Source organism: Nannospalax galili, unplaced genomic scaffold, assembly GCF_000622305.1.
Source record: "Nannospalax galili isolate Female #2095 unplaced genomic scaffold, S.galili_v1.0 scaffold1311, whole genome shotgun sequence".
NCBI classification, from domain to species: domain Eukaryota; kingdom Metazoa; phylum Chordata; class Mammalia; order Rodentia; family Spalacidae; genus Nannospalax; species Nannospalax galili.
In genome coordinates, this window is record NW_008329527.1 from 367,714 (window position 1) to 392,781 (window position 25,068).

Consider the following 25,068-nt stretch of genomic DNA (forward strand, 5'->3'; position numbering starts at 1 on the left):
GAAGCAGGACTTTCTTAAGTGGTGCATCTAAGCAGCTCTGCCTTGACCAACTAGAGAGGAATGGGGAATGCTCCATCCTACACACACCACAGGCTTCTCAGCTGCTGCCTGCTCCCCAACTTCTGCCCCTTTGTCCCTTCTCCTTTATCTTCACCAGACCTCTTTAGATAGAAGTATAAATCCTGACCACCCTGGGATGACTCCTCAGTGTCACAAAACCTGGGTGTTGCTTTCCCTAACACTTGGCTCTACCCCAGATGTAGTCCCCCCAAGGATGCACTCTCCTGCCTCTGTGTGAAACCCTAGATTGATCTTTCCTCAGCTACACTGGCCAGGGACAGAAGAAGGAACTTCTGTCCAAGAGTTGGTTTGAACCATGTGCCCATTCCTAGGCCTGACATGTAGCCAGGTGGGTAGACAGTGATTGGCTGGCCAGAATTGCAAGTACTCTGCTGGAGACAACTCTGTAGACACCATCATGAAACAATTTGACCTAAATGTAGGGGACAGAAAGCTGGGACATTCTGAAAAAGGAAGGAGTGGTCCTAGGTACCCAGAAACCTTGGGTCCCCACAGCATAGCCTGTTCTTGAATCATGGGCTTTGAAGATAGCATCTCTCTTTGCAGATGACCAGTTGCACAGGTCCACATTATCACTCACACCTTCAGGCCCACATGCTGCCTTGTGCATATATACAGGCATTGGCCTGGACTTTCACACAGGCATAGAGATTCCTGCACAGAGATTCCTGTAGCTTTCCGGGCCCCTGGCAGAGCTGGGTTTTCCGGTCCAGATCCCTGGGGTCAAGGTCTCTGGTCCCAGCTGGAGAAGCAGGAAGAGCTACCATTGCTGTCTTGTCATCTCATTTGCCCCCCACAGTCTACAGGAAGCCAAAGAGGAAGGGTGGGCTGGGTGGGACCACTCTCTTAAGGATTTGCCCAAAGTCCTGTGGTTCCTCCCTGGGGAGACAGGACCAGGTTCAACTGGCTGAGATGACAGCACTGCAGTGCATGCCCTCAGCCTTTCTAGTCACATCCCACCCTTGTGCCCCATGCCAACCCTTCCAACTCCTACCCAGTCTTCATTGTGCTGAGCAGGAGCCAGTCTCCCTCAGGCTCCAATTTCAAAGTTCTGATAGAGTTTACAAGAGAATCCCACTATGTGAGGTGCTGGAATGTCTGGACTCATTTTGGGGGAAGCTACAAGAGCAAGCTCAGGCTCAGGCTCTGAGGAAGTGGAGGATGTATGGGTACATGCTGGACCTGTCAGATCCTTCAGCACTCTGGGAAGGGACCTCTTCCTTCAGACACAGCTGGGGTCCTGAGAGCAACTTTCCATTTAGTGGTTGCTCCCAGCAACTGAGCCAGAAGTCCTGTTCCTGTCCAGATGCTACCAGCCTGTCCCCTATCACTCTAAAGTGGCCTCATGCCTCTTCTGTGTTTAGGGTTCCACCCACCTGCATGCGCCATCACTTTCATTTACAGGACAGGGTGCCCCACCTAGCACACCCGGTGCTGAGTCTGGCAGGCTATGCCTGTGACGTCTGCTGCCTGGCCTTTTGACCCTATGTCAAAAGGACTCTGGGCTAGGAAGAGGTATTATGTCACACTTCTCATTTCCTAGTAGTTAATCATGTGTCCTCATCATTTCCTTCTTGGTAGGACTAATGACCAATCCCCTGTCCTGGGCAGTCAGTTTGAAAGTCAGCTTCTCGTTGGGGACATAACTTTGGATGCAGCCTTCTGTTTGTTAATCTAGTGCCTGCCAAGGCCAAAGTCAGAGAACATAACCTTGGGACTGGAGCTGCATGGGTAAGGGGGGGTAGCTCATGCATTTTGCACATAGGGACAGGGAAGAAATGGCATCCTAGAGATAAATGATGGCAGGTGCCACGTGCCAGGGTTCTGATGAGTTGTGCTTAGAAAATGCAGGTCCATGAGGCTGGAGAGATGGCTCAGTGGTTAAGAGCACTGACTGCTCTTGCAAAGGACCCGGGTTTGATTCCCAGCACCCACATGGCGGCTACAAGCCATCTGTAACTCTAGTTCCAAGGGAATCCAAAGCCCTCTTCTGACCTCCACGGCATTGCATGACACGGGTGCACTCACGTACATGCAGGCAATACACTCATACACATAAAATTAAAAAATAATAATAAAATATTTTTAAAAAGAGAAAAGAAAATACATATCCTCTGCTCTTGTGTTCTGTTGGATCACCAGCAGAGGAGCCCTGGCTTTCTCCCCAGACTCTCTTCCCAGGCCAAGGCTCTTGGGGACTGTAAGTAGCCCTACTCAGGATCACTCAGTTTTGTTTTGTTTTGTTTTGTTTTTGTCTTTTTGAGACAGGGTTTCCCTGTAGCTCCAGCTGTCCTGGAACTCAGGCTGGCCTTGAACTCACAGAGAACAGCCTGCCTCTGCCTCCCAAGTGCTGGGATTAAAGGCATGCGCCACCACGCCCAACCCTTGTTTTGTTTTTTGTTTTTTTTTTTAAATAAATAATTTATTGAGAATTTCATACATACATATAAGGTGTTTTAATCAAATCCATGCCCACTCCCTCCCCTCCAACTCCTCCCATAACTCCCCATCATTTTTTTGATAACCTCATGTACTCTTTCTTCTTCAATTTATTTATTTATTTATTTATTTTTATGGGGCTTTTGGCTACTCTAACATTCCCCCCTCTGAAGAGGTAACCCTAAAAATCTTTTAAGGATTAGAAAAAAGCTCCCAAATATCTTCGATATTTTTGGCCTTTGGAATGGAGTATGTTGCTAAGAGGCCCAAGGACATTGTGAGTTTTAGCCAAGAAACTGGCTGCTTTTCTTTGGGGTCTTTTACTGCCTAGCCAATTCCTACCTCCTATTCTTTTTTAAAATTTTTATTATTTTTATTTTATGTGTATGCATATATTGTCTGCATGTAGGAAAGTGCACCTGTGTTGTGCAGTGCCCGCAGAGGTCAGAAGAGGCTGTCAGATCCCCTGGGACTGGAGTTAGGGACAGTTGTTAGCTGCCATGTGGGTGCCAGGATTCGAACCTGGGTCTTCTGCAAGAACAACCAGTGTTCTTAAACACTGAGCCATCTCTCCAACCCCCCCGCCCCCTTCTCTTCTTATTACACCATCCTCTGAAGAGGTTACCCAAATTGCCAGCAGGGAATCAGGACACAGACTGCTCTGGCTTCTTCCATGCTGAACAGGGACTCAGGGTAAGGCAATTGGAGTTACCCCTTCAGTGGGTCTATCTAAAAGACTCCCAAATTGCATAACTCTTATCTCTAGGGGGAAAAGAAAGTCCTTGAATCATGAAGGATCACTCAGTTTTAATGATTGTTGTTTGCTCAAGCCCAGAAGGAGTACCTGGACCATGCTCTTTGGTCCAGGTTGAAAAAGATGTCCTCATTCACCCCAAGAGTGGCCTGGCTTCTGTGTCCTATCTTTAGGATGCCTAGGACACCTGCTTTCTCTTGAGTGGAAGGCCTATGGTGTCAATCCCCTTTAGAGAAGTTGCACAAGTACACATGTTCATGCTCACACAAAGGGAGCTTGTCCTGCTGAAGAGTGAGGACCCAGACATCTGCTTCTGGCCAAGTCTCCCCTTACTGTACAGAGTCTTGCATGTTGGGGACCCTATTCAAGCTTTAGCTTCCGTATCTGTTGAAAAGTGGGATCCTGAAGCCTGCTGTCTGTGCCCCTCTGGGTCAGGATGCTGTGATACTAGATTTAAATTTTATAAAAAAGGCAAAAGACCTCTCACCACAGGTCTAGAAGACCTATGCAGCTTTAATCTTTACTGGACTAGATTGGTTCTAGGGCTGATCTTCAGCACACATGCTATCATCCAGTTCCTGAGGGGACCCACACATGACAAGGGTAGCACGTAGTACAGGATTCTCCTGAGATTAGTTGTCAAGCTGGGCTGGGCCTCCAGGCTTTGGAGACTGGGCTGAATACATACATGTTCCCCAGGGTAGCCACCAGGCAGGGCCTGTAACACAGAGAGGCAAAAACAAAGGAGGTAGTTCTGACATCTTGGTGTTCCTGAGCCAAAGTGTGGACACCTGCAGGATGAGCCCTGGGCCCCAGCAGTATGGCTTGCAGCATCACTGCCTGTGCATCAGCATTGTGGTCTCTGGTCCATGTTCCTGGGCCAGCCTCAATTTTCCCTCAGTTGGCAGCTGCCAAGAGCCTTAATGGACCTGGCTTCTACAGAGTCCTTTTACTCATGGAATGTCTGCTGTCTCCTCCTGCCTAGCAGGGTCTGAGGAAAGGGGTCCATCTGAAGACTTACCCAGGGTAAGACTATATAACCTTGGTCATGACCTGAGGGCGATGAAACCTTGGTTGTGCTAGAGCAAATGGCTTCCTGGGAACTCCCTCCTCTTCTCTACCCCTTGGGTGTTAAGTAATCCAGCCTGCCCCTTGGCATTAGCTAGAAGGGGATTTCCTGAAGGATGAAGTTCCTGGGAAATGTCCACCCATGTTCCACTTTGTCTCATTTAACAAAAGCCTTGCATATAGGTCCCACTTGACTCAGGAGACTTAATGGGTGATTCCTGAGCTCAGATCTGGCTGGAGCAGAATAAGAGGCATCACCTGCCCGATTCCTCCTGGAAGGCAAGCCTTGTGAGCTGTCTGCCATCCTTCATCCCTGTATCCTCTTCTGGAGGAGGGCAGGAATGAGGCATGCTGCAGTGAACTTCTGGGAAGAGTCTGCTGTCAGACTCTGGGGAGAGACCCAGGAAGTGGGAGCAAAGTGTTGGCTGGCAGTGTGGCCTAGGGACAGTCCCGCCTTGTCTTGTCAGTATTGGGTTCAGGCACGTCCTGTTCCTCTCTTTTGCCTCTCTCCTTGCTCTGTTGGCTGAGATTTCCCCAGAACCCCTTTCTTACTGGGGCTTCCCAGCCTGGATTCATAAGAGGGACTGGGCTTCTGAACTGACCAGGGCCCCACTGCTTCAAACAAGGCATGGAGCCTGGGCAATATGGCCTCCTAGTTACTGAGAGCTGACCCCAAAGCTGCACTGATACCTCCCTACCCCACAAACACACACAAGCAGAGACCTGGAAAGAGTCTGCCCTGGATTGGTGCAAAGACTACCTTGTGCTCCCGTAGGTACAGGGGCAAACTGGTAGGGGCTGTGTAACACATTTCTTCTTTCTTGGTCTCTGTAGTGCCAGCTAGGACAGGAGTGGGCTTGCTAAGTTCAGAAACTGGGCACTGACAGAACAGGAAATGTGATTTTTCCACTCTGGCTGTTCACTCCACGTCTTACTGGGATGACTCCTTGCCTGCCTAGCATGCCTGCCCTGTGTCCTGGGCCCACCTCAAGTCCCCTGAGCCGTGGCATTTTAGAGGAAGGGTCTCCATCTGCCTGCTACTGTCCCAGAGTCCTCAGTTCCTGCTCAGTTCTCTGAGAGGAGAGGGTTGGAGGAACCAGGCGCCCTTTGTTTGCCTCTACCAAATTAGATTTCTCATCTGTAGGGTCTTAAGGAACTAAGAGGAGATGGAGGGAGATAGGTATGCCCTGTGTCAACACTGAAACTTTTTTGTCTTTTTGAGGTAGGGTCTTATGTAGCCCAGGCTGGTCAACAACTTAAATAGCCAATGGAACCCAGAGCCTTTCAGTTGCTAGACAAGGGTTCTACCTCTGAGCTGCATCCCCAGCCTGAAGCCCGCCCCCCCCCCCCAAGTATTAGCAGGTACTCCAGCATCCATCCAGAATTTTGTCTAGAGGTAGAATTCTAACTCCTCAAGCTGAGTCAGAGTCTGACTTAAAGGGCCTCCACTTAATTCAGCCCAACTCCAGGGAGGGCCATCCAATGCAAGAGGGAAAACCTACCAACCCCCAGGCTGCCAGACCCCCAGGCTACGGTGTGTTTAGTTTTTCCCCTTTGGAGAAATGGCTTAGAAAATGTGGTTAACACCCTACCCCCCCTCATCCCCTGTCCCTCACCCCCCACCCGCCTTAAAAAAATAAAAGTTTAGAATAGTTTATCTGGGGTTTTCCTTGAAGATTAAATTATGGGAATCAGTATGAGAGCTAAATTGTGAAATCAGAGCTGTGTGCTTGTTGGTTTTTGTTTTGTGTTTTTTTTTTCCCTCTCAGTGAAGCCCTGTAGCACTGGGTAAATGCCACTGGCAACTCTTCCTCCCCGTGGTATTCCCCCAGGCCTTTCCTGGGAGGCAAAGACCCACCCTCTTCGCACCTTAACCTGGGAAGAAAAGTTCTACAGCAGGTTTCTGTAAAGAAAGGACATCCACCTTTGAACCTGGAGCAGATGACCTTCAGGTGCTGGGGTTATTTACAAGAGAAAGGCTTTTACAAATGAAAGGACTGAGACAAGTAGGGAGACCCCTTTCTCTATCTCCCCTTATACCCATCACACCCTAGAGGGTAGCCCCGTGCCTTCCCCAGGCACACTCCCCACACAGCACCATTGCCCTTGGATGTTTTCTTTGGCATACTCTGCCACCTCTCACCCTCAGCTTGCTCAATGCCAGGTGCTTTGTCTTGTCAAAAAAGGGCCCCTTTTTAAGGTTGTGTTTCTCTCTTGCACCCCACACCCATTCCAAATCCAATAAGGTTCAGTTACAATAGGCAGTGTCCCGTTAAAAAATTTTAAACAAACCACTTTAGTTATATTCTGATTCTATGAGCAAAGCACACACATTGTACAGATTTTTGGTTTTTTTTTTTTTCTTGGTCCTTTTGAGACAGGGTCTCCCTGTAGTAAGGCTGGCCTGGAACTCACTATTGTAGACCAGGCTGGCCTGGAACTCACAGAGATCCTCCTGCCCCTGCTTCCCAAGTGCTGGGATTAAAGGTGGGCACCACCATACCTGGTTGTTTTTTTTTTTTTTTTGAGACAAATTTTCATGTAGCCCAAACTCTCCTTGAACTTGCTATGTAGCCAAGGATGATTTTGACTGATTCTCCTGCTCTCCTTCCCAAGTGCTGGGATTACAAGCATGTGCTACCAGGTCTAGTTTTATGCAGTCCCAGGAAATGAATCCAAGACCAGCACACTTGGCACTGTACTCACTGAGTTATATCCCCAGTACCCAGAAACATTCTTAAGGTGGGGGTGGGGGATGTGAGCTGAGGATACAGCTCAGTGGTAGAGTGTGTACTTAATATATGTGAGCCCCTAAGTTTGATTTCCAACAGAGGGGATAGGGAAGAGGAGGGAAAGAAGTCAAAAGAAAGGTAAAAGGCACATCCTACAATCATTTGGCCCAGAAAAACTGTGTGGTTACTCATGCTGGTGTGTCCGGCCTACTTCTATGGCAGCTTTCTATCACCTGCTTCCCTCCCCCAGGAAGCTCCTAACCTGTCCCCTCAACCCATTCCTCCCCACACACTCTGCTGCCAGTTCTGTCCCCTAGCCATTCCCTCCCTTAACCCCACCACAGCCCAGCTGACTACCTGTCTGAACAGTGGTGTGGTGCCTGTTTCTTGCATCAGCCCACAAGATCTGCCTGGTGTTGTAATCTGTTGCCTCTGCCTCCACAGGGCCATCTTTGCCTCAGATTTTCATGTCCTTTTGAGGTGTACTTTGGCTTAGTCACTTCCTCCCTGATGTCTCTGAGCTGCAGCCCCCACCACAGTCTCTCCAAAACTAGGACCCTTTCTTCTCTTGGTCTACTGGGAAGCTGAGATTGGGTATTTGGTAACCAGGTCACGGTCTTCCTGATGCTCCTCCTCCCTCTGAGTAGGTGAGGCTCTTTCCTCAAGGACAGTGGAGGCTAACAGACCTGAGCCTGTAGAACAAAAGAGTCTGGAGAGACTTTTACTTGTCTGGAGGCTGGGATGACCAGCTTGTGGCAACCCAGGGACCTGGCAGGTAGAGCTCAGTTTGGAGAGCTCAGATATTGCCCACCCTAGGGTGGCACTTTTGGAGGCCTGCCCTTCTCTGTGTTTCTTCTGGGTCTGCTATCTTGTCTGGTCAACCTGTGGAGTCAGATCTCCTAAAGGCCTTGGCTGTTCTGCTAAAGTATCTTGAGCGGGTCTGCTATCTTGTCTGGTCAACCTGTGGAGTCAGATCTCCTAAAGGCCTTGGCTGTTCTGCTAAAGTATCTTGAGCGGGTCTGCTATCTTGTCTGGTCAACCTGTGGAGTCAGATCTCCTAAAGGCCTTGGCTGTTCTGCTAAAGTATCTTGAGCGGGTCTGCTATCTTGTCTGGTCAACCTGTGGAGTCAGATCTCCTAAAGGCCTTGGCTGTTCTGCTAAAGTATCTTGAGCAGGGCAGGTGCTGCAGGTGGTACCCAGGTAGCATCTCTCCACATGATCTATTTGGTCTTAAGAAGTCAGTCCCTGGTGCCAAGTTGTATGCTTTTAGAAATGGTACTGGGGGAGATTACTCAGTCCATGCAAAGAGGCTGCAGCTGTTTGTTGGACACCACCTGGTATCCAGGAGAGCAGAATTATAAAGGCCAGGATGCCAGGGGCAGTGGACCTTGGGCTGGCCCAAAGCCCTACTGGCCATCCCTGGGGCTTTCCTCTTACATCCCTATTCCTCAAGGCTTCACTACCACAACTCACCAGTCTACAGCCACTCTCCTTATGATGTAAAAGGTACCAGAGATGGCAAGGATGAAGGACCTCTATTGGGATTCGGGGAGTGGTGGTGATGATAGAGTGTGCCTGTAGACTGGAGTCCACAGTGCCAAGAGCAGGCTATCTGGCATCGAGAACCCTATCTAATCTTTGGGATGCTTCCCATAGCTCATTCTGCCTAGTAGGCAGATGCCCCCTAAATGAATGGATACCAATAGAGAGTCCAGGGGTGGCCTGGGGCCAGTCCATTCTTGAACTGGTCTTTGTGGTGGTGTTTTTTTTATTTTAGTTTTTTGGGTTTTTTTTGGTGGTGGTGGTGTGGTGTGTGTGTGTGTCTGTGTGTGTGCGCGCGCTGTTTTTGAGACAGGTTCTTCCTATGTAGCTTAGGTTGGCCTTAAATTTGTGATCTTCCTGTGTTAGCCTCATAAGTGCTGAGATTACTGGTATGCTCCACCATACCTGGCCTTTGCCCTGGTTTTACCTCTGAAGTGTCTAATGACAAGAGCAAGGGTGGAATTGGTGGGGAAGGTGTGCAAATATTCACCCATACTGATTTCACCTCTCTTCATCTGCCTCTATCAGCAGGGCTGACTGTCAAACAGTGCTGTACCTAGGTTTGCAGTTGGTTATTCACTGAGAGCTGTGCACTTGGGGGATACATCTCTGAGGAGGAGGTTTAGAGGTGGCACAGGGCTTAGAAGTGGTACAGGGGATAGTGGCACTTAGTGCCCACAGGTGCAGGTGACTCAGCCAATAGGCTGCAGAGGTTGGAGTACATAGACTCCTCTGGCTTTCTCTACTTGAGACCCCAGAATGAGGTAATATGGCTTTCTAGGTGGCAGGGATTCTTCCTTTTTTATAAGACAGGGGGCATGAGGGGGTCAGTCATTCATTATAGAGAACATGAGTACAGCCTTCTGGGATAGTCACAACTCTGAGACAGAAGGACCAAGTGCTGTTCACCCAGGCCCTCCTTGAGATGCTTTCCTGGAAGTTGTCGCTGTGTGCTGAGAACAAGGAGCCTGCAGAGGCCTGGGATGGGTTAGGAAAGCATAACTCTTGTGCTTTCTCTCCAGGTCTGCTACCTGTGTCACAGCCTTCTGACACTGGCTGGGGTTGTGGTCAGCAGCCAGGAAATTACTCTGGACCAGTGGGTGAGTCTCCTAAGATGCTGGGACAGAGTAGGGCTGTATTCCAAGCAATGTGGGACCCACCATGATGCAAACAGCCCTCCCTCTGGAACTACAGAGTGAGAGGCCAAGAAAGAAATTAGCCAGGACCACCAGGGCTTCTTCCTCCCACAATGTCCCATAAAGTTGTTCCCATGGGATCCTGACCTGTCCCCTAGAAGTTGCCTTAACCCCTCTCCTCCCTTTCCTGCCCAGCTTCCAAGCAGTCATTCAGAGATATCCCTCCCTTTCTCACTTGGTTCTCCTTGCAGTGGCCTCTGGGATACCCTGGCCTATGCCATGTTCTCCCCATGGCTTCTGCCTCTGCCTCCACAGGGTGAACTGCAGCTGCTGTGCATGCAGTTGGACCGCCACATCAGCACCCATATCCGGGAGAGCCCCCAGGCCATGCACTGGACCAAACTCAAGGACCTGGCCACCCAGACCTACATCCGTTGGCAGGACCTCCTGGCCCACTGCCAGCCCCAGGTTGTGCCCGTTAAGCCCCTAGACCTAGGAGGGAAGGAAATGGGTCAGCTAGGCAGGGTTTGGCAGATCCAGGCATGCATCCACCCCCACTGCAGCTGCTGGACTCTGAAGGGAGAGAGGGTAGAGTGGGCAGTGTGGTTGGAGGGTGGGGATGCTTCAGGGGCCTTTCATTCTTAATCCAAGATCCAGAGTTGGTGGTATGGAGTGGAACACAGAGAGGCCTGTTTCTGAGCAAATGCAAGCAGAAACGCAGCCCCTGAGCTGGGAGCTGAGCAATATCAGTTTGACATAAGCAGGGTCGGTTAGGGGCACTAGAGGCACCAGCTGTCCACTCCATCCACTTGTCTTGCAGGCCTCAGCTGGCTTCCTACTGTGTTAAGAGGAACGTTCCCTCTGTTGTCCCCCACAACCCCCAAGTACTTGAACCTAGGTAACTGCTCCATCACTGTGCCATATCCCCAGCACCCCCTCTGACTTCTATAGTAGAAATTTCTATTTTTGAAATTGTCTCAGATCCTGTATTTATAGTGAAAATGTATTGAATGAAGATCCATTTCTACATGAACCCACAGAACCCTCATGAAGCAGGGGTTGTTAGAAGCCCATTTTACAGATGGACAAACTAACCTGAGGCCTGAGGGTCAATAGCTTGCCCCATCATGTAGACAACTCCAGTGCATGTCAGAATCAGGGCTCACAGCCAGTATGACTCCCTGGCACAAAGCAGCTCCCACCCATACCCTCCCTTCCGGCCTCCATCTCTTCCATAAGCAGCACCCTGCTGGGCTGGGCTGGCCCTGAGCCCCTAAGCCCTTGATGGAGACAGCTAGGCTCCCTGCACCCAGCTTGCCTCTCCCCTGCCTCCTCCCTTTTGCTTCCCTCTAACCTCTGACTTGAAGCTGACACATTGGCCACAGGCTGTGGCTTGGGGCTCAAATTTCGCAAGTCCTTGAGAAAGCTGGAGCACATACCTTACCCCAGTCCCCCAGGAACTGGATCCCACTGGTCTCTGGTGGGAAGCATTGTGTTTGACAAGAAGAGAAGGCAGAATAGCTAGAGCTTGACTGAGCATGTGCAGGCACCATCTTCTTTCCATACTCCCTGGGCCTGCAGCAGTGGGCAGAAAGAACCCTGGCAGAGCCTTCTGGGCACTGTGGTCAAGTAGTCTGTTGACTTACTGTGCTGTTGCCTGGCCTCCAGGCCTTAAGAGTCTTGGTCTCACAGCACCTGGCTGTGTGGAGGAGGCTTCTCAATAGATACCACCAGTACAGGGGCCTGTGGACAGAGAGCAGGACTGAGGGCAGGCCATTACAGCCTGCTTTTCTCCTTGACACACAGAGCCAATACTTCAGCCCCTGGAAAGACATCTGAAGGGGTAAAGGGCAGGCCTGTTGACTCCCGCAGGAGGAACTGCAGGAGGCCAGAGGAAGCCCAGCCTGATGCAGCAAGACTCCTGCCACTGCCCTGCAAGGGGTCCTTGCTTCCCTGCCCATCCCCATTATTCAGCTCCCCTCCCTGCCCAGCTATCTCCTTCTCCCCCCTAGGGCCTTTGTCTCCATGGCTCTGGCTTGCTGGGGCCTCCTGGGCCTTCCCTGTTGGCCAGGGTTCTCCCCACTCCTTCCTCTCGCTTTCCATCGCTAATGTGAGGTTCCTTTGTGCACATTAAAGTCTTATTTCAGCATCAGTGGTTTAAGGAGACTTCCTTCAATCCCTATCCTGAGGGTTCATGCCCAGCGCCCAGGCTGCTGCCTCTGCCTGAGCTAGCTGCTGCTGGTCTCACCTCTGACAGTCATGTGACTAGGGCTCTGGGCCCTACCTCAGGCACTAGGGGACTCTGCAAGTCTCCTCTTGGAGCAGTTACCCCTGTGACCAGAGTTGCTGGAGCCCAGGTGCACTTGAATGGGGAACATTTGTCTGGATCTATCTGGGATCACGCCCTGCCCCTGCTAGAGAGGCTACACAGAGTGAGATGGTAGATCAGGGCTGTAATTACTCATAATTCAATTTATTGTTGAGCTTGGAAATCCATTCCCCAGGCTTAGGAGTGGGGGTGGGTACAAAAGACAGTTCTGGATCCTGCTTTTGCTTTCCTTACCCTTGCCCCAGATCAGTTTCATGGGTCCTTATCCCAAATAGTATATCTGGAAGTCTTTGATCTGAAGCTCTAGAGAAGCAAGTTGGGCCCTCTATGCCTCCAGGACACCCTTCCCCCCTGACTCATATATTTTCTCATCTGCCAACTCCTATGACAGAATCCATGGCTAGTCTCTGGCCCCTCCTGACTCTTTCAAGGTTGGGATACGCTTTTCCAGCAGGTACAAGAGGGAGCCAGGAGGTGGCAGAGGATTACCCCTGCCAAATTGGCTTCTGCCCACTCCTTAGCTGGTGTTGACCTTTGGAGCTTCCCTGTGGCTGCTGCATACAGCTTTCTCTGTTTATCTATTCCAGGGTTAGGGTAGGGTGGGATAAGTAGGAAACAGACACAAATAAAGAAGGGCCTTTGGACCAACTGCACAGACCCAATCATCCCATACCTTCCTAAGCCTGTTTCAGACACAGCTACCTCCCTCTCTGGGTCCACAGAAGGCCAGGAGCTGAGGGCATCTATTATTCAGAGGACAGGGGCACAGGCTCAGCATGGTACTGGGAACCACATAGGACATCTTTTCTGTTTCAAAGCCTTTGCCAAATGAGAAGTGGAAGAAACTCTTCCAGGCCAGGTGACTTGGATGCCCAGTGACTTGACTTGATAGTTCTGGTTTTTCTGGCTGCATCACATGCCCCCTTGGCCAAGGTACCCCTGTACCCCAGCAGCAGCAAGCAGGTCAGCCTCAGATCTGGCAGAAGGGTAGGGACTTTGGAGAGCAGGCCTTCTTCACTCCCCCTCTGGGTACCCCAGCTTGACACTGTACATCCTGACAGTTAATCCTCAGTTACTGGGTTTGCTCTGGAAACCTGGAAATCACCTTGAAATTTCCCACTTTTGTTCTCATTGCCAAAGGCAGAAAAGGGAGTAGGAAGCCCTGAGAGGCTGCACTTGGGAGTTTCCAGTTCTTGAAGCTGTCCTTACCTGGCTTTGAGAAAAGGATCAAGCTGTCCATCAGTATAGACACCTGGAGTGTGTCTCCCCAGCCCTGGCTCCTTGCTTCCAAAACATACTCATTCCCAAGAGAGAAATAGATACCAAGGGGAGAAAGAGGTGTTGGTAACAACTTGGTCCCTTCCAGAAGCCTGACTGTAACCTGAGCAGAGGTGTGCAACAGGAGGTCATGCAAGGGCGGACACTATCCCCTGGGTCATGTAATGGGCCTGCTCTGGGACTGAACAGAAGCTGACTAGATCAAAACTGGGCTGGGATGTTAGAAACCCAGCCTCTGCTGGGCCAAGAATTCTGGACTGGAGAAGGCAATTTCCCCATTGCCCTCCAGGTCTTTGACCCTCAGCCCCTGGGAAAAGGCAAGGGGATATCCTGATAGAAGTCACTGGAAAAGCAGTATCCGGGGCTGTGATGACGGATGTTTTCCTGCTTCCTTTTGGTGATGCTGGAAGGGAGAGGCTGGGAAGGGAAAGGCTTCCCAGGTGGATAGCTTTGATAACTCTCCTTAACTGTCCTTTCAGAGGAAGTGAGAGAAGTTCTTTTCCTACTTCCCAGTTCCCTGGGTACCCAACCATCAGAAAGTACCCTGAAAGGTAGCTGACGCCAGTCTTTTCACTTCCCCACCTGTGGGGAGAAAACAGCTGCTGGTTGCCTTGGAAATGGCCTAGGTGGCCTTGACTTGAGACCCCACTGTGCAGTCTTGACAGAGAACTACTTCAGGAGAGCAGCTGAGAAGCAGGGTACAAGGACTTATGACCAGTATTCAGGGCAGTTTCCTCTGGGATGCCTAGGCTATCTGTAGGGGCTGGCCTGAACTCCATGGGTCCTGGGTGAGCCTTGGAAAGCATGTAGTGTATGTTCTTTGAGTTTCTCTTACTTGGCCACAAGCATTTAAACTAAAGCAAAAGGGGCAAGGAGGAGGCTCTGACAGGCTTAATTAAGGCTTAAGGGTGGATGCCATCCATAGGCTATGCTAGCAGGCCCTGAGGAGACTGCTACACAGGTATATAGCCTTTTTTCTTTTCCAGTATTAGTCATTTTTTTTTATCTTGATGGAAGACCCAGGGATACTTATTTTTCTGCCAGCTGTCCTTTTATTAAAAAGCATGAATCATGAGGAAGTAGTCATGCAAGGAAACTTTATCCTTTGCCCACCCACCTACCCATAGAGGCCAGTGCTGGAATGAACAGAATATAGCAGGAAATGCACAGAAGTGAGGGTGTGTTTGTATGGAACCTCATCTCTGAGGAGCCTAGTGAGGAGGGGCTCCTGGCTCTGTTACTGGAGCTTCCTCAGTTCCACTTCCATCCCTGGCTTGAAGGACCCTGATGCCTGCTATTAAGGCACCGAAGAATATTGTCCCTGCCAGTGAAACCAAACCACCTTTTGAAACTTTCCACTGAGGCCACCTTGGAGGTAGAGCCAGGGAGCTCAGGTCTCTGCCTGGTAACCCTCACCTGGGGGCAAGACATACAGGTAAGAAAATGGTAACCCTCACCTGGGGGCAAGACATACAGGTAAGAAAAACACAGGAAGTGGGGCAATAATATTTGCGTGGTGACTGGTTGGAAAGACAGACTTGGGAGTCCAGGAACCTAATTTAATTTTTATTTATGTATTTATTTTTTGGTCTTTTTGAGACAGGGTCTCCCTGTAGACCCAGCTGGCCTAGAACTCTCTGTGTAGACCAGGCTGGCCTTGAACTCACAGAGATCCACCTGCCTTTGCCTTCCAAGTGCTGGAGAGGCATACGCTACCACACCCACCTAGAACCTAATTTATTTTACTTTATTTTTTTGAGATGGAGTCTCAGTAGGTTGCCAAGACTGAATTTCAACTCATGGGTTCTAACCTCAGCCTTCTCAGTAGTTGGGGACCCCAGGCTCCTAACATAATTCCAAGACCTCATAGGGTATCTCTGCATGCACATGCAGTCTCTCCATAAAACATGGAGGTAGTAATAATGAGGATAAGCTAACACTTTCTAGGTGCCTTGTGTGAAAGCCCCCCACCCTCTCTCTTTCTCTCTCACTCTCTCCTCTCCCTACAGGGTCTCCCAGCTGGCCTAGAACTCTCTGTGTAGACCAGGCTGGCCTTGAACTCACAGAGATCCACCTGCCTTTGCCTTCCAAGTGCTGGAGAGGCATACGCTACCACACCCACCTAGAACCTAATTTATTTTACTTTATTTTTTTGAGATGGAGTCTCAGTAGGTTGCCAAGACTGAATTTCAACTCATGGGTTCTAACCTCAGCCTTCTCAGTAGTTGGGGACCCCAGGCTCCTAACATCATTCCAAGACCTCATTCAAAATTCTGACCTTGTTGTTTATGTAAATTTGAGCCAGTTTTAAATCTTGCTTAATCTTTCTGATAAAATGGGAGGATGGGCAGCTGGCTTGGAACTCTGTGGTCCTCCTGTCTCAGCCTTCTAAGGCTGTAGAGACTCGATTTTTAAAGCATCCTGGGGATGGAGTGAGGAAATGTGACAGCAGAATACAAAACTGAAAGCACAGGACAAATGTGGCGGCATCTGTGTAACAACTTACCCCCCCCCCCCCTTTAGATGACATGGGGTTTAGTCAAAAGGAAGAAGCCGGGTCTGGGACCTGCATGGTTCCATCCCTGGCCAGCTGCAGCAGGGCACTCTCCCTGCCCACCTCTGGTCATTGTTAACTGGCTTGCCTCCTATCTCCAGCATCTCCAAGGCCATTGCTTTGTTTCCTAGTGGAAAGGAGCTGGGAAATGTGTCTCTGGCCAGCTAGGGAGAAGGAGCCTTTTCTGTGTTCCAGCAAAGACCCAATTGTTACCGAAACCAAACTGGGCTGCTTTTCTCAATTATCTCTACTGCTTTTCTGGTCTCCAGTTTTTAGATGCCAAGTTTTAACCCAGAACAAAAGCTGCTGTCCGACTGATTTATAATCCAGATCTGCTGACGGGGTCTAAAGTGTTCCTCCCCTCTAAGACTGTCCCTTGCTTAAAGTTACTACGGAAGCCTCCTGGCCACCACTTCCCTTCACCCCTGTTCTTTGACTCTGGCTATGGGTAGCACTGGTTTCCAGGTGCCCGTGGGGCAGCTTTCCTGAGGTGGTTCTGTCCACCTGCCCAGCTTGAGGACCAGCTGGCAGGAAGGAGGACTTGCCAGCCAGCACCGCCCAGGAGGCCAGAGCTACAAGTTAATTTCCAGGAGCGGCTTGTGGGCGGAGGCTGGAGGTTCTGAAGATGGTGGTGGTTCTTAGCGTGCCTCCCCTCAGCTCCTTTCATACGAACAGTAGGGCTCGTGCCTCTTGTTAAACAGCCTTCCCAGTAGCAGTAGCATGAGGAGTCATTTCCTGGAGTAAGGACTGCCTGGAGCCTGAAAACAAGGAGCTGTCTGGAGACTTGGGCGGGGGGTGTCTTCCCGGCTGTGAGGGGCTCCTAGCAGTAGGGAAGAACCCAGAAAGGAAGAATCTAGGGCCAAAAGACTGACCACTGTGGTCCGCCCCTGAAGAACCTTAAGTTTTCTCTCCTGTTCCCTTCCCTTCGGATACGCGTTCAAAGTGGCTCGCCAGCGTTCGTTCTGGTAACTGGAGCGCGGGGGAGCTCCTCCAGAGCCCAGCCCGCCGCCGCCGGTCTCCAGAAGACACCGAGAAGAACCAGGTGAGTGCGGTTCACCGTGACACTACCTAGAGTCCCTTCTTCACCCCACCTACGGCGCGGTGGCGTAGACCTCGAGTCCCAGGCGCCAGCAGGCCTCCGCGAGCTGCTGGGGTCCCAGAGCCCGGGGCGGGGAGCTGGGGAGGCCGCGGGTCGTGGCGGGTCGCAGCCCCCTCCTTGGCCAGCCTTCGCGTCCCGCCCCCGGCCACCACTTGACAGCCCCCCTCCTGACGTCAGGGGTTTGGGGGCGGAGAGCGGCTGCAGCAGTGGAGAAAGAACCCGCGCCCGGCGCGGTGGAGCTCGGAGCCCGAGCTCAGGGTCGCCCAGGCGTGCTGGGACTGAGGGGCGGAGGCGGGCTGGCGGGCGCGCGCGAACGGGCGCGGCGCAGGGGTAGGGGCGGACCGCGGCCGGAGCTGAACGCGAGGGCGGCGCCCAGGGATTGGAGCTGCGCGGAAGAGGTGAGCGAGGCCGGGCTCGCGTGCTGCGGGGGCCCGGGGGCCACCGCTTTGTCCCCTGTTCGGGCACGGGCTGCAGCGTGCGCTAGGGGACAGCGTCGGGGGGTGCAGGGCGGGGCAACAGTGGAGACTTCTGTCCACCCTGGGTCTTCCCGAAGCCCCTCGCTGGCGATCGGGGGCCGGTCTGGGGATGCGAAGCTAGGGACAGTGGGAGACCCTCGTGCTGTCCGGCGCGCGGCCCCGATCTTCTCCAGGCTCGCTAACTGCTCCCGTTCCCCACCCCCGACGGAAAGTTTGGGGCGGGCTTGGATCTAGGCCGATGTTGTGGGATCAGATTTCCCTAGTGCGGCCCCCCGCCCGCCTGATCTGCTCGGGAGGCGGGTTGGCACCGTGAGCCAGCCCCCTGGCCCGAGCCTGATTGCTCGGTTCCGCGCTGGAGCGCCGCGCTCCGTGACCGACTGCTCTGGGTGTGCAAGTGTGGGGCGTAAAGCCCGGTCCCCGCACCCCTCCATCCCCCTGGTCGTTCGTGTCCCCTGCCTTGGGAAGAGCTGAGGGTTGGGACTCCGCTGCGCGCGCGGATTTTCGGAGTACGCCACTGGGGTCCGACCCGAGCCAGGGGTAATTGGCAGAAGGGAGGCTGAGGGTGTATTAGGGGGACTGCCCCGGCCGCAGCCCCTCGCCCTTCCCGCGCAGGGGCCTGGGCCGACAGGGGGCGTAAGCAGGCCGGGCTCCGCCACGCTCCCAGTGCCGCCGCTTTGTTTGCATTCAAATCCCGGGAGCTGGGGGGAGGGGAGAACCTGTGGTAGGGGGACCGGGACCGGGTCTTGGCTGGGAAGCTTTGTTTTGGGGTGAGGTCCCTAGCGTCTGTGTCCCTCTTCTCGGCCTGGATGTTTGGAGCAGTGGAAATGAGCCCCGCTGGCCCGCCTAGGCCAGGGTCCCCGGGGTGCAATCCTCGAGTTAAGAAGGTTCAGCAGAGCCTGGGAGTGGGGGGGGGCGGTCGGGCGGGGCGCGGACATCCCCTGTGGTCCAGGAGGAACCCCCTCTGTCTCCCGAGCCTGCTTCACTTCCCTCCCCGCCCCCGTTGCCACCACAGAGGGGAGATCCCTGCTTAGCTCTGAGCCTACTCGATTCCCCCTGCCGGAGGGTCAGTGTCTCCTAGAAGGCTGGGTGAGGAACAGGACGGGCCTTGGTCATTTCCACGCCCATCCCACCCACTTCCTGCCTCCCTCTTGGGCAACAAAGGGGCCTCGGGAAGCTGGGTCCCCTTGGTTCCCGGCCCCACTCCCACTCCAGCCCTGCTGATGTGGAACGGGGTTTGGGCTCAGCCCGGCTATTGTCTGCGCTGGGGGAGGGGACAGGCTGGGGCCAGGAACTCTTGCTTGCAGCCTGCTGCACCAAGTCTCCCAATGGGGGGCTTTGCCATCCGTCTGCCCACCTCTTCCGACTAATGGGTATACCTACCCAGATTAGGTCTTGGGGCTGACCCGAATCCCACCGGTAGCAGGTCCTGCTTCTTGGGATTATTTTAAGAAACTCTCAAAGCTTTTAGGCCCGAAGGTGAGAAAAGGGGGTGGGGGTGCTCACTTTTTAATTTTTTTCCACACAACTTCTTGTTGGGGAGAGGGAGTGGGGATGACCTAGAGGCCATAGAAAGCTTTTTTCCATGCCTTATGCTGACTCAGCTCCTCTCCATGCTCCCTAGGGAGACGCCCCCGACCCCCTCAAGGTCTCTGGGGGCAGAGGCTAGTTGTGGGCACTACATCTCCTCCAAAGAGAGGAGCAGAAGGAGGTTCAGGAGCTCCTGGGGAAGTTGTGTTCAGGTGTGTGTCCTGTGTGTTTTGGTGTGGGCCCCCTTCGGGCTGTGATGTTGACCATTTCTTTTCCCTCAGCAGGGCAGCTGGCCTGGAGTTTAGAGCCAGGGCGTTTGCCATGGCCCCACACTGGGCTGTCTGGCTGTTGGCAGCAGGGCTGTGGGGCCTGGGCATTGGGGCTGAGGTGTGGTGGAACCTTGTGCCCCGGAAGACAGTATCTTCTGGGGGTGAGTTTCTGAAGCCCTGGGGGCAGGGGAGGGACTGCTGGGGGACTGGGAATACTTGCTGGAAGGAAGGGGCAGCTGCTGAGGAATTACCCCCACCCCTCAAGCATGCATTACCTTTATTCTGATATGTGTGGCTGTGGCTTTCTAAGAAATATGAGTGGCCCCAGGGACCCAGAACTGGTAGTACAGGTCAGGACATGAGATTTGCCCATGAGATTTGTCCCCTTCTGACACCAGGGTAATTCTGTGGACTCTCGTAGCAACCTCCCCAATCCAGACCTGGCTGTCCTGTGCAGGGGAGATAACTCTTTCCGAGTCACTCTCCCTGTTCCTCACTTGACTTGTCACTGGTGCTTGGAACCTTAGAAAGAGAAACCTGAACCAGGGCAGGTGTAAGCCTACCCCCATCTCTAATCTTTCTAGCTGTCTGTCCCTAGAAGCCTCACAATGGACTCTAATGGTACGAAACCCTTTTGTCCCAACACTGGTGCGTTCTTGTGACCCTAGGGGTGTGTGTATAAATGCACATGCTCAATGGGGGAGGGTCAGAGTGGACCCAGACCAGCACTCCTTGTGCCCACACACCTGTACGAAGAGGTGATGTCAGGTGTTTGTATCATCCTTGGGCTCTGGGGACATGGGATGAGCTCACCTCCCACAGGCTGTACTCAGCTGCTAATGAAGTCCTCCTATATTGACCTAGCCCTGGCCCATCTTTGCCTCCAAAGACAGGCTGGTTTAAGGGGACTCTGTGGACAGGTGGGCAGGTATAGAGCTCTGACAGACAACATGACTGTATGAATGGTTGTATCCTGATTGTGCTGGATGGCAGCACAGCTTCCCAGGCTTCAACACCATGTCTGATCTTCAAGCCTCTGGTTCCTTTGACCTCTCAATCCTAACTCCCTCTGCCTTCTCTTCCACCATTCCTACTAATCTTAGGCCCATCTGTACTTGCGTCTCTGGTAGTCTGCTGGTTTGGCGCCTGCTAGAGTGCAAGGCTTCCTAGACAAGGAATGCTTGCTTGCAACTGTTCTGTGCCTCCTGCCCGCTGGATGGGCCATCAGGGTTTGGCTGGACCCTGATGTGGGCAATGGGTAGCAGAACAAAGGAGGAAACAGCAGCTGAGAAAGGTGGGATAGAGGAAGTGACCAGCTCTGTGCCAGAGGTGCCACTGACCCTGAATGAGAACCATCAGTCAGATGGCTTCCTCTGGCCGGAAGCTGTGGCTGAGATATCCTTCCTTCCCCCTTACCAGCCCAGATTTGCTTCCTCCCAGATTGAAGAAGGCCACGGAAGCCTGGATGGGTGGAGCTTCTGAGCCAAAGGCTATTCAACAAAAGTCCTTATGGCCAAGGGAGGGGGGGGGTTTGGCTGTCATCTCTGTGTGGGGTGCTAGCTCTAGTGGAGAGCTGTGGTGATGAGGCCCAGGGGACCATTGGACTAAAGAAGATTGATCCTGGGGATTCCTAGAACTCCAGGGAGGCCATCATCCACAGCCTGCTCATCCCCACCTTGTCCCTGTTCCTACAGAGCTGGCCACAGTAGTGCGGCGGTTCTCGCAGTCAGGTATTCAGGACTTCCTGACCCTGACCCTAACGGAGCGCTCTGGACTCCTGTACGTGGGGGCCCGTGAGGCTCTGTTTGCCTTCAGCGTAGAGGCCCTGGAGCTGCAAGGAGTGGTGAGAGGTGGGGCAGTGGGAGGCACACTGGGGGGAGAGGGAAGAACTCAGGGGGCGTGGCCTTCACAGGCTATCCCTTAGCCCAGATGTCCCTCTTGGTAGCAGGATTAACAAATGGGTTCTGCCATGGTGGGATAGTTTGGGGCTTTTGTCAGGATGGGGACCTGTCACCTGTGGTAGAACTCTGAGCAGTTTGTGGCACATACTCAACACAGCATGTGCCTGTGACGTTGCTGATGTGCTCTTCCCTGTCCTCAGATCTCCTGGGAGGCCCCAGCTGAAAAGAAGACTGAGTGTATCCAGAAAGGGAAGAGCAACCAGGTAGGTGCCTGGGCACTGCCCTGCCTGGCCTTTGAGTGCTGGCCTCCCTCCCATTCTGGGTCCTGGCCATCCCTTGACTCTGGCTCTCGAACTCTTACTAACTGGGTGCCTTTCTCTCTGAAGACGGAATGCTTCAACTTCATTCGCTTCCTTCAGCCATACAACACTTCCCATCTGTACGTCTGTGGTACCTACGCCTTCCAGCCCAAGTGTACCTATATTGTAAGTGCTGCCCCTCTCTTTGGATGTGCCCCTTACCTGTCTGTCCTCAACCTCTGTGACTTCCTTCCCTGGACTCCCAGACCTTGATCTCCCAGGCTCTGCAGGGCCCTGTACTCATGCCTGCCTTTACTGTCTCCCTGCTGCTAGGACATGCTTACTTTCACCTTGGAGCGTGGAGAGTTTGAGGACGGAAAGGGCAAATGTCCCTATGACCCAGCTAAGGGCCATACTGGACTTCTTGTGGGTGAGTGGCTGCCTCCAATGCAGACAGGGAAAATCCCGTGGAACTTGGTCAGTCACACCATGAACAGTTGTCTGTCTTCAGAGTACATTTTGCTTCTATCCTCATTGACCTGCTCTGTCTTCCATAGATGGTGAGCTATACTCAGCCACACTCAACAATTTCCTGGGTACGGAGCCTGTTATCCTGCGCAACATGGGGCCCCACCACCCTATCAAGACTGAGTACCTGGCCTTTTGGCTGAATGGTAAGTCTTGGAGAATTGGGGGAGCCAAGACTGGGGGGGCCTGTGAGGGCCCTGGGACCCGACCACTGATCCTCCCTACTTTGCCCCAGAACCCCACTTTGTAGGCTCTGCCTATGTCCCTGAGAGTGTGGGAAGCTTCACAGGGGACGATGACAAGATCTACTTCTTCTTCAGTGAGCGGGCATTGGAGTATGACTGCTATGCTGAGCAGGTGGTGGCTCGTGTGGCCCGTGTCTGTAAGGTACCAAGTTCCGCAGTGGTGGGCAGTGGGAACTCTACCAGCTTGGCAGGGGCTGACCAGCCATGTCCTCCTTGCCATCTGCCAGGGCGACATGGGGGGCGCACGGACCCTGCAGAGGAAGTGGACAACATTCCTAAAGGCACGGCTGGTGTGCTCAGCCCCTAATTGGAAGCTCTATTTCAACCAGCTGCGGGCGATGTACACCCTGCAGGGTGCCTCCTGGCACAATACCACCTTCTTTGGGGTGTTTCAAGCACGATGGTAAGTGGCCCAGGCATAGCTGGAAGTGGGGAGGAGCAAATGGCCAGATCAAGGATGGTGTGTGGGTGTGAGGGCCTATACAGGCTTTTGGGGAAGTCCAGCTGGTCAGTGTCCAAAAGCCAAGAACACTGGGCACCTGCCTTTTTTTTAAAGCTCTGTGGAGGAGGGAAGCAGGGCATTGCCCCAGGTGATATTTTAGACCTACTATGTGGCTGGCCATAACTGCTTGCACTAAGCGCTGCCTACCTAGTGCTAACCTGGGAGCTGGGGTATGGGTGGGGTAAGGTGGGGACCAGACCTGACTTTCAGGGTCTCTCCTTTGCTGCAACAGGGGTGATTTGGACCTGTCAGCAGTCTGTGAGTACCAGTTGGAACAGATCCAGCAGGTGTTTGAGGGACCCTACAAAGAATATCGTGAACAAGCCCAGAAGTGGGCCCGCTATACTGACCCTGTCCCCAGTCCTCGGCCTGGTTCGGTGAGTCCATGGGGTAGGAATGTGAGCCTAGTATCAGCTCCAGGATCCATTTGTCCAGCTGATGATTCTCCTCCCTACATCCTCTCTTCACATAGTGCATCAACAACTGGCACCGCCACAATGGCTACACCAGTTCCTTGGAGCTGCCTGACAATACCCTCAACTTCATCAAGAAGCACCCACTGATGGAGGACCAGGTGGTGCCTCGGTGGGGCCACCCCCTGCTTGTGAAGAAGAACACTAACTTCACACACCTGGTGGCTGACCGGGTCACAGGGCTTGATGGAGCCACCTATACAGTACTGTTCATTGGTACAGGTAGGTACCTGGGTGTGCCCAAAGCAGGGAGCTTAGAGATGCCCCAGCCTTGTCATTTATACCTCCCTCCCCCCCATCTTTCCAGGAAACGGATGGCTTCTGAAGGGTGTGAGCCTGGGACCCTGGGTCCACATGGTTGAGGAGCTGCAGGTGTTTGACCAGGAGCCTGTGGAAAGCCTGGTGCTGTCTCAGAGCAAGGTAGTAAGATGGGCCTCACATACTGCCTGCTGTCTGTAACACCATCTATCTCAGCCCTTGTCCTTCTGCCTTTTCCACTTGGGCTCATGTGCTTGGCCAGCTCAGCACCCCTCACTTAGCTCTGGCAAGTTCCAGGAGGTAAGAGCACTAATGGAATGGAACCTGCCTTCCAAGGGTTCTTTATATATAGCCAGTTCCTGTGGGGCCACATTCCCAGAATCCAGCCTTGGCAACAGCCCTTAAGTTTTTGTTAGACCCCTCCAAGTGGGGTTTCAGCTCTGCCTACAGCCTCTTCTCAATCATGCCCTGGTTGACCAGACCTCCCAGGCTGCTAGATGTATTTGGTACCCTTGCAACAGGGAGTGTTGGTTTTCTCCCAGTCCCCAGTGGATCTCTGGGCCAATCCTTCTACTTCCTCAATTGTTTTCCCTGAAGTGCTTACATTTTTCTTTTACCCTCATGCAAAACTGCCTGTGTTATCTGCAGCACCCTCTGGACTTTGATTTGTTTGCTTCTTACCAGCTATTGTCACTCAAAATTGTTCCCCAGAACATGAATAATGGAAGCAAGAAAAGTGTAGGGCTGAACAAACACATAGATTGGCAGTCACCATTTAAAGAGAGGAAAACACCTTAGGCTGGTGCTGGTGTTATTGTGTGGGCTGCTGGGCTGGAGGAAAGTGAGTTTCCTGAATGGTGTGTGAGCAAGTGTGATTACTTACACCTTGGCCTCATAGGTCTGCTGTTCCTGTCTAATAAGGTCATGTCTGTAAAGTAGGATTGCGCTGGCTTGTAGTAAGCCCTCAGCGAGTTAGTTCCTTAGGCCAGGCTGGGATTTCCTCTAAAGGCCTTCCCTTCTGCCTTCTTCCTCCTTGGGTATCTACTGTGCTTAAGTTCCTTGCCCAAGTCCCATCTACCCTGTGCTGGATCCTGCCTGGCTGTCCTCCCACAAGTGTGGCATTACTCAATCTCCTGTGCCTGATTTTTCTGCAGAAGCTGCTTTTTGCTGGCTCTCGCTCTCAGCTGGTTCAGGTGCCCCTGGCAGACTGCAGCAAGTACCTCTTCTGTGTAGACTGTGTCCTTGCCCGAGACCCCTACTGTGCCTGGAACGTCAACACCAGCCGCTGTGTGGCCACCAGTGGCCACTCAGGGTAAGTCGGGTGCTCTATGAGTGCTGGGGCCAGGAGTGGAAAAAAAAGTGGTTAGAGTATGGCTGCTGATGCCCACCATTTCCCTACCAGGTCCCTTCTGATCCAACATGTGACAGTTGTGGACACCTCAGGAATTTGTAAGCAGCCAGGCATTAGGAATGGTGAGCTGGTTTCCCCCTCCCCCACCATAGCCAGAGCTGGGGTGTCTCATCTTCCTGTTGGGCCTGGGTTTCCTGTGCTAATGCTCCATTCTCTCTCCTTTCTGC

General features: G+C 52.7%; 1 protein-coding gene across 10 annotated transcripts in view; it reads left to right on the forward strand.

Moving 5' to 3' along the window:
- Positions 1-25,068, forward strand: part of Sema4c (semaphorin 4C) — a 162,430-nt gene that overhangs the window by 135,643 nt on the left and 1,719 nt on the right. The window contains exons 1-14 of one of the 10 annotated variants that reach the window (XM_017799351.2): positions 16,501-16,955; positions 19,300-19,445; positions 20,979-21,127; positions 21,386-21,448; positions 21,572-21,670; positions 21,818-21,914; positions 22,042-22,158; positions 22,248-22,399; positions 22,485-22,660; positions 22,992-23,136; positions 23,232-23,454; positions 23,540-23,652; positions 24,645-24,802; positions 24,893-24,963. In XM_017799351.2, coding sequence (XP_017654840.1) covers positions 19,337-19,445; positions 20,979-21,127; positions 21,386-21,448; positions 21,572-21,670; positions 21,818-21,914; positions 22,042-22,158; positions 22,248-22,399; positions 22,485-22,660; positions 22,992-23,136; positions 23,232-23,454; positions 23,540-23,652; positions 24,645-24,802; positions 24,893-24,963 — 1,672 coding nt within the window. In that variant the 5' untranslated portion in view covers positions 16,501-16,955; positions 19,300-19,336. Of the gene's footprint in view, positions 1-9,638; positions 9,717-10,067; positions 10,221-11,558; positions 16,956-17,214; positions 17,411-17,814; positions 18,026-18,471; positions 18,965-19,296; positions 19,446-20,978; positions 21,128-21,385; positions 21,449-21,571; positions 21,671-21,817; positions 21,915-22,041; positions 22,159-22,247; positions 22,400-22,484; positions 22,661-22,991; positions 23,137-23,231; positions 23,455-23,539; positions 23,653-24,644; positions 24,803-24,892; positions 24,964-25,068 lie in introns of those variants that run through there. The other 9 variants (XM_008837935.3, XM_008837925.3, XM_017799355.2 and 6 more) reach the window with 9 other exon arrangements.